Source organism: Asterias rubens, chromosome 16 (genome assembly GCF_902459465.1).
Source record: "Asterias rubens chromosome 16, eAstRub1.3, whole genome shotgun sequence".
Taxonomy (NCBI): Eukaryota; Metazoa; Echinodermata; class Asteroidea; order Forcipulatida; family Asteriidae; genus Asterias; species Asterias rubens.
This window is the reverse complement of record NC_047077.1, coordinates 6,433,440-6,442,572: the sequence shown is the minus strand read 5'-3', so window position 1 is coordinate 6,442,572 and position 9,133 is coordinate 6,433,440. Positions and strand designations below refer to the sequence as shown.

The 9,133-nt window shown below is 35.1% G+C and overlaps 1 protein-coding gene across 4 annotated transcripts; it reads left to right on the top strand.

Annotated features, from left to right (window-relative positions):
• The first annotated feature begins 43 nt into the window (after positions 1–43).
• Positions 44–9,133, top strand: LOC117300806. 4 transcript variants are annotated; one of them, XM_033784627.1, is made up of 4 exons: positions 44–123; positions 852–1,013; positions 7,466–7,627; positions 8,341–9,133. In XM_033784627.1, exons 2-4 carry the CDS (start codon positions 905–907, stop codon positions 8,640–8,642), a joined length of 573 nt encoding a protein of 190 aa, XP_033640518.1. In that variant the 5' UTR covers positions 44–123; positions 852–904; the 3' UTR covers positions 8,643–9,133. The 4 variants fall into 4 exon arrangements, with proteins under 4 accessions (XP_033640518.1, XP_033640517.1, XP_033640519.1 ...); XM_033784626.1 differs by having other exon boundaries at positions 76–237; XM_033784628.1 differs by having other exon boundaries at positions 106–123; positions 982–1,013.

The window sequence follows — 9,133 nt, the reverse complement described above, 5'->3', positions numbered from 1 at the left end:
TTTGCACAAAGCGCATTACACTTTCGCTGCATTCCTATCAATCCGCGAAGTTAACATGGAGAGTAGGGCTGCAGACTATAGGACACTCGTCCGCTGATAGCCAGTGATGCCACACCGTAATTTGTGAGCTTGCACATTATTTTTGCGCTATAATATGCGGCCATGCGATAGCTAGATCCCGGGCATAGCCTATTCCGCCAGTTTGAGGCAAAGATGGGGTGGCACACTACTTGTCCGGTAAGTGGCTTTAACCAAAGAGGTCCCCACTCTATGCTATAACTTTATTAAAAACAAATGATAAGAAATAAAATGCTGCTTTACCACATTACTTGAAAGCTACGAGGGCTTTCATAAAAATTAAAAAAACGCTGCCTTGACTTTTAAAAGTGATTACGAAACGTTTAACTCAGCAGACATTGCATGGGAGAATCAATTAACCTAGTTTCCGCGCGGTTTGCAGTTAAGCGTGTAACTGTTTTAGCCTAGTTTAGTCCACGTCTGGTAAGACCTGTGATAAAGGCTGCCATAGTAACCGCACTGTTTCCCGGAAACTGTGCCCAATAAGCAAACCAGGGCCTAATTTTGTTGAAAATTATTGCTCAACAGTTTTCTGCTTTAACGTAAATGGAGCAGAATACCAATCACAAATTGTACTTGCGACATGGTAGTTTGGCTGGTAACCATATTCTGGCGTAGTTTTTCTGCTTATGCAGCTTTATATGAAATTGGTCCCAGAACAAGGAACAGCCACCAACTGAGCGAATCACCAGTCAAGCTCTGCGGTCTTGGCGACTTCTAAACGAACATGGATGCTTTAGGACAAAACTATTTGCGTGGTATTGTTTTCCTAGTTCATGCACTCAGTTTAACCGTTATTGTCTACGTCCTGCCACTGGAGGGAGAAATGTGTTCGACACTAATCTCTGCAGTTGATGGAGAAAACTTGTCGGCTTTGCAGAAGAGAGCTTTTTCTAGTTTCAGATCAACCTGCCACAGAGAGTCACCGCTACACAGTGAGTATATTGTACATAGACCCGTACACCCAATAAAGGGTTCTTAAAAGATATTTGTTGAGAAAAAACTATAAAAGTATTATATACATACACACAGAGGAAAGATTACACAACTTGTGTAAAATATTACCTGTTTTAGATGTAGTGGGCGAACACCATAACTATTAGGTAAAACTTTACCCAACAGGCGTTGGGTAATATCTTGCTTAATAGCTGTGTAAAAGTTTACATAAATATTGGGTAGTTTTCTTTACTGAATTGTTGGGTAAACCCACTCATGTAAAATATTACTTAATTGTGACGTCAGACTTTACCGCTTTACAATGTAAATAGTTGTGTAAAACTTTACATCAATATTGGGTATTTTTTTTTACTGAATTGCTGGGTATAAATCCACTCATGTAAAATAATTACTCAATTTTGAAGTATAGATTTTACCGATTTTTAATGTAAACTGTGTGCCTTTAAAACTGGTAATAATATACACAATGCTTGTGTTGAATACTAGCAAAGTGTTATTTCATGGAGTTTAGGGCTGTAATAAATGGACACATCATAAATACTGAGACTTGGCGACTACAACATGAATTTCAAGATAACAACTTTTTAATAAAAATTTAATGGTAATAATATTAACAATCCAAAACATCACATGTGCAAAATGGGGTTTTCTGTATGTTTCATAATCAGTCAACAATTTCAGTGAATTTAAAAAATTACAAAAAATCTACCTAATTGGCAAGGTCAGAATAAATACTTCCAGGCTAACACAGTTTAAACTGTAAGGTTGTTCCATAAATCAAAACTATCACAACTATCACATCTCTTATGATTTTGATACTTTATTGCAAACAATTTGTGCAAGAACTTCTTTAACTACAATGCTTCTGGAATGGTCAAATTACATTAATTGGCAAGGTCAGAATAAATACTTCCAGGCTAACACAGCTTAAAGAAGAACTCCAAGGTCAAATTCAATTTTGGGTTTGAACAATTTGTATGGGGAATTATTGGTTTATCCTAATTGTCGCTAAGCAATCAAAACGGTGTTGAATTTGACATTTTGAAAAATTTGACAAAAACTGGAAGGGTATTGAATACAAATTTGAATTTGACCTTTGAGTTCCTATTTAAACTGTAAGGTTGTTCCATAAATCCAAACTATCACAACTATCACATCTCTTATGATTTTGATACGTATTTGCAAACATTGAATTTTTACCTTGGAGTTCTTCTTTAAGCTGTGTTAGCCTGGAAGTATTTATTCTGACCTTGCCAATTAATGTAATTTGACCATTCCAGAAGCATTGTAGTTAACCCTCTAGTCCCTGCACCGCCCGAGTTTCTGAAAACCAATTTTTCAAGATTCTTGCAGTAAATAACTGGAATCGTAGTTCAATTTTTAAAAGATAGCTTAATATTTATGCACAATTTTTTACCCTTTCGGTAATGTTGGTATAAAAGTACAAGCTCCCATTGGGAACAATAATCGGCCCTCGAATATTTTTTTGGAAGGATAAAATGGACACAATAGCTTTTCAAGGCTTTAATCTGACTCAATGCTCAAACTAATTAAATGCGAAGGCGTTAGTTTTCGACAATATCAATATTAATGATGAATAAATACAGTTTCCTTTGTGTTTACTAATTGGTATGAGCTAAATTATTTCATCGTCATTAGCTTCGATGAAATAATTTAGCTCATACTAATTAGTAAGCACAAAGGAAACTGTATTTATTCATCATTAATGATTGATGATATTGTCGAAAACTAACGCCTTCGCATTTAATTAGTATGAGCATTGAGCCAGATAAAAGCCTTGAAAAGCTATTGTGTCCATTTTATCCTTACAAAAAAATATTCGAGAGCTGATTATTGTTCCCAATGGGAGCTTGTACTTTTATACAAACATTACCAAAAGGGTAAAATATTGTGCATAAATATTAAGCTATCTGTTAAAAATTGAACTACGATTCCAGTTGTTTACTGCAAAAATCTTGAAAAATTGGTTTTCAGAAACTCGGGTGGTGCAGTGACTAGAGGGTTAGCTACAATGCTTCTGGAATGGTCAAATTACATTAATTGGCAAGGTCAGAATAAATACTTCCAGGCTAACACAGCTTAAAGAAGAACTCCAAGGTAAAAATTCAATTTTGGGTTTGAACAATTTGTATGGGGAATTATTGGTTTATCCTCATTGTCGCTAAGCAATCAAAACGGCGTTGAATTTGACATTTTGACAAATTTGACAAAACTGGAAGGGTGTTGAATACAAATTTGAATTTGACCTTTGAGTTCCTATTTAAACTGTAAGGTTGTTCCATAAATCCAAACTATCACAACTATCATATCTCTTATGATTTTGATACGTATTTGCAAACATTTTGTGCAAGAACTTTCACTGCACCACCCGTTTTTCTGAAAACCAATTTTTCAAGATTCTTGCAGTAAACAACTGGAATCGTAGTTCAATTTTTAACAGATAGCTTAATATTTATGCACAATTTTTTACCCTTTTGGTAATGTTTGTATAAAAGTACAAGCTCCCATTGGGAACAATAATCAGCTCTCGAATATTTTTTTGTAAGGATAAAATGGACACAATAGCTTTTCAAGGCTTTTATCTGGCTCAATGCTCATACTAATTAAATGCGAAGGCGTTAGTTTTCGACAATATCATCAATCATTAATGATGAATAAATACAGTTTCCTTTGTGCTTACTAATTAGTATGAGCTAAATTATTTCATCGAAGCTAATGACGATGAAATAATTTAGCTCATACCAATTAGTAAACACAAAGGAAACTGTATTTATTCATCATTAATGATTGATGATATTGTCGAAAACTAACGCCTTCGCATTTAATTAGTTTGAGCATTGAGTCAGATTAAAGCCTTGAAAAGCTATTGTGTCCATTTTATCCTTCCAAAAAAATATTCAAGAGCCGATTATTGTTCCCAATGGGAGCTTGTACTTTTATACAAACATTACCGAAAGGGTAAAAAATTGTGCATAAATATTAAGCTATCTTTTAAAAATTGAACTACGATTCCAGTTATTTACTGCAAGAATCTTGAAAAATTGGTTTTCAGAAACTCGGGCGGTGCAGGGACTAGAGGGTTAACTACAATGCTTCTGGAATGGTCAAATTACATTAATTGGCAAGGTCAGAATAAATACTTCCAGGCTAACACAGCTTAAAGAAGAACTCCAAGGTAAAAATTCAATTTTGGGTTTGAACAATTTGTATGGGGAATTATTGGTTTATCCTCATTGTCGCTAAGCAATCAAAACGGCGTTGAATTTGACATTTTGACAAATTTGACAAAACTGGAAGGGTGTTGAATACAAATTTGAATTTGACCTTTGAGTTCCTATTTAAACTGTAAGGTTGTTCCATAAATCCAAACTATCACAACTATCACATCTCTTATGATTTTGATACGTATTTGCAAACATTTTGTGCAAGAACTTCTTTAACTACAATGCTTATGGAATGGTCAACATTAATCAGATGCATCATGAGATGAACAGTAAGCCCTGAACTCTCGAATAGTGCTGCTCTTCACACCGCCTTTGAGTTCAAACACAACCAATTCAATGAACTCCCAAACGCCAGAACACTCCTCCTGGTAGCTCAAGTCGAAGACAAAATGTGTTTTGAAACACACATCCAGTGCTTTCACAAGGGATGACTGTTCAAATGCATTTGCTCAAAAATTACGAACACTTGCTGTGGAGCCAGTGCAGACCCACCTAATATCAGCATGGTTGCGATCTGGTGTCCCTGTTGATGTCTTTCAAATACTGGTCCAAACTTGTGTTTTCCTGCATAAAGGGGAATAATATTAAACACAATAGGTTAAATTTCAATGGGGGTGCAGTACAAATTGTATGACACGTGTATATTGTCTGTAATGAACTTAAAGTATTGTAATATTACAATTAAACCAATTTTGCTGTAAAATAATGATTTAATCTGATTGTCTTAAGGATGGGGTACACACAATGTCAGATTAAACCATTATTTTATATCAATAGTGGTTTAATTATCATATTACAACACTTATAGATCAATAGAGACAACGTTCCAGTACTGCAATGTATGTGCAATACAATTTGTACATGATGTACATGCACATAAATTTAAAAAAGTACAAATACAAATTGAAATAAAATAAAATAAATAAACAAATACATAGGGGCTTAAAAAATAAACAAATCAACAAAAGGTTCAATGATGGAGACTTGCAGTTCTGGAATAAGGTGATAGGATCCCAGGAGGAGAGATAATTTTGGTGCTATATATGCAATCCCACAAAACAGTAGGCTACCTGAAAACTTTGATTTTTCTTGATCTTTATCTGATTTTCTTTTTGTTCTTTTTCTTTCGTCCTTTTTTTTTGTGTGGGGGGGGGGTGAGATTTCTTGAATAATTCCTTTAACAGGTTAAAATAAACAAAGGGTAGATGTGTTTGTGCGATTCCCCTCTCCCAGAATTTGCATTTTAAGTCAGTTGTATCATTTGTCAGTATCTTGTAAAGACAAAATGTTGAAAAGTTATTTGATTGTTCTTCTGAACAAATGAGAGATTAAAGTTAGCCCAATCATTGGCCTGATGCACCGTGGCTGTATGCAGTGGTGGTGCTTTAACACAGTGGCGATGTACATGTGTACAATGGTCTTCAACGATGCATGCTGTACGTGTACTATGTGCACAATACGGGGACCATTGATCAGACCTACGTATGTATTTGTGATATTCAAGTCACTGTTCAAAAGTGTTGTCAGTCAAAATATGACGTTCAACTGTCCCTTTATCTGTGCTAACTCGTGCTAACGAGTCGTGTATAGTCTATCACTACAGATAATAACATCAATACAGAAATATGTTATAGTACTTACCTTCAAACGTCTCAACTAAATGAGGGAAGTTCCACTCAAGAAGGTTTTTTTTTCATGAGATCCATTTCGTTACGTTGTGTGTGGTTACACTGTGGTACTGCAGAGCGCGACCCCAGCAGACAAGTCACACGCTGCGTATTTTGCACAATACTTGAGTAAAATATCGTGGTTTACTAAACACCATGTAAACTTTTACAACCAGTTCAGTAAAATTTGCATAATATGTGTTTAAAGTTGCTAAGTTATGTAAACTATTAGTTTTACTAACTATTTGAGTAGTTTTTTATTTACACAAACATTTTGTTTAAATTTTTCATTAATTTTTACTTATGTTAAGTATTTTTTCACTTAACACATTTAACATAACTTTTTTTTACCATTCTTTTTCTGAGTGTAGCATTTCTACCGCGCTATACTAGGAAGTATGAACACAGTTGGGGAAAATACGTGGTTACTATAAATAATCGGTTAATGTAACTGTTGTTAATATTATTTTACTTAACTGCAAAGCAAGATTTGTTTTCAATTATTGTTTGGGGTTCTATTATGATTTATTTTTACTTTTGATTTGTCTTATTTTATTTATTTACTTATTTAGGCCTATTTATTTTATTTATTTTATTTATTTATTTATTTATTTTTTATTGGGGGTGGGGGTGCGAGGGTGCGAGTGTTCTCAGCAAATAGACAATTTGTTCAGCTGAAACCTTCAAAGATGACTTTTATTGCACATATCTCTCTAATTTGTTTATAATTAGCATAGCGGTATTAAACAAAAACTAAACTGTATATGACCCTACCTTTAAACATTTTGGGTCATTACCTGCCCTCATCCGCCAGGTTGTAAACGATTGTGTACTGGCTTTCCAAAATGGTCACCATACCCAAACGGTATTCAGAACTCCCACCTCTTTACAGGCTGGTGTGTTAGTCTTTGAGAATCAAAATCAGCCCAATATTTCATGACCATTATGTAACTCTTGTAAAATCATCTCCAAGTTGTATGAAACCTAGTTTCATAAAATTATGGTTGATTTCTTGAGGCCGCATATCCGGAACAACTGACCGTGTGTGTTGATGGATTGAAAATCAACAACATAGGTAATTAATTATCAAGCGAAGCACAAAACGTTGTTAGTTTTTCAGAACAGTAATATCCAGAAAGCAGATTTCTAACGTATCGATCGAGGAAACCAGAGCTGTTAAAAAGACGACGATTTTTCCTTGTCTTCGTGTACTCCAAAAAAAAAACATTGCGCTCCCGTGACCCAGTTTCTATAGAAATAAAGACAGGCCCTACACACTACGACTTTGCCTTTCAGTGAACAGCTAAAAAAAATAATGGAAAGGTAAAACAAACAAAAGACAAATTGTATTTGTCACAAGGCGTGTACTCCCCGAGACAAAACCGAGTCTGTATTGAGACTGACTCTAAGACAAACTCTAAATTTCTTTTTTCTGGCTTTCACCACCGACCCAGTAATTTTTGTTTGAGGAAAATAAAATAATAACTAGGCCTAAATATCTACGTGTTTTTCCTGCAGGATGTGAATACTTCACTGAACCAGCAACGCCTCATAGCTTCAGATTCATCATGGGTCCCTTGAGCGGGCCCTTTAAGCTAGACTTCGAAGTCAAGTCTAGGAACGGACTTATGATAGCTCTTGCCGAGAGAAGAGCGGATGATTCCGTCTTTGCTGAACTAAGTAAGTATTGCAACTCTCAATTCATTTTTGATTGTAGTTTGATTGTGTTTTTTTATACCAGTGATTATACTCGTTTTCAAACGTACATCAACTTGGTACATTATGCATCTTAAAGTGGCGAAAGTGAAATTATTAACTGGGTCACAGCACCAGAAAGATTTCGTGATTTGTCAATCTCAACCAAACCCACAATAAATCAAAACAAAAATAAAATTTCGATTGATTTGCTCTTAGCAAAAAGTTTCATTAATTTAAATTATTGTTAGCATTGAAGATAATCCAGAACTCTTCTTTGTCTTGTTGTTCCCCTCAATTAACTGCACCATGAATCGAGATAAGATAATGATTTTGGCATCATCAAGATACAAAGCGCCCTCTTGCGATACTTCAAAAGTTATATTTGCATAAAACTTCGAAATTACAGAAATGCCAACCACAAAATTAATTTGAATAACCAAACACAGGGCCTTAACAACTCCTGCGAATTCGAATGCTGCTTTTTTATTTTAATATTATTAATTTGTTAACAGTCTACTGGTCATAAAACGAAAACAGAATGACCCTTTTCAGCTGCATTCGATTTCGTGCGAAATAGCGTATTGAGAAACATAATTGGCTGCACATAAATTTTTTGCCGAAATTTACAGAGAAAACCAAAGTATTGCATTCCTGCAGTAAATCCACTAATACAGTGTTGGTCTTTATCTGTCTAGCCCTTGGTGGATGGAATGGCAGCAAGACGATTTTCAGAGCATGTCATTCAAAAACTTGCAAAGATCTATTCGGTGAATACAACGAGCCCGGTATCGTCCGTCAATATGAATATCGTCCTTTCTGGATCGAGTACATAAAGGGCGTGGTGACGGTCGGCAAAGGAGGGCAGCAGATGGCTTTCTCTCAGTGGGATGCCGGGGCGTATCATGGGCGTGTCACTTCAAAGGTATACGTTGGAATATCGGGTGGGCAAAATGCACCCGATGCATGGGTATTTAATACGAAGTATGTTTGTGAATAGATGCAAAACTTCGTATAAAAGGTGTAACCTATGGTGCAAGGTTCAGAATAAAAATGTCAATTAAGTTGACTAAATTTCTCAGTAAACTCTAAAAATCAAGATTAATCTTCCTCAAACCGTGAAGCCTTTTTCACATTACATGTCGTAATGGTAGCCTATTTCCGTCTAGACATATAAAACAAAAGCTATAAATTGAAATTGTCTTTACTGTTGAAATTCAGTTCTTGGAAACAATTATTAACAAAGTGATCAGTTGATGTCACGCTTTGCATTCTGTGGTGAACATTGTAATAGCTTCTCGTAGTTTGCTATTGCATGGTCAAACACTGCACACCTCTGAATAGCGAGTAGGCCTTCAAAAGTTCAGTCACTGAGGTTTTGTTTCAAAGAAGTTGATTGATAATAAAACATTCATTGGAATCTCAAATTATTTAAAGGGTCTATGTAACTTTTGTATGACAAAAAACACAATGTCCACAGGTTTACACTAA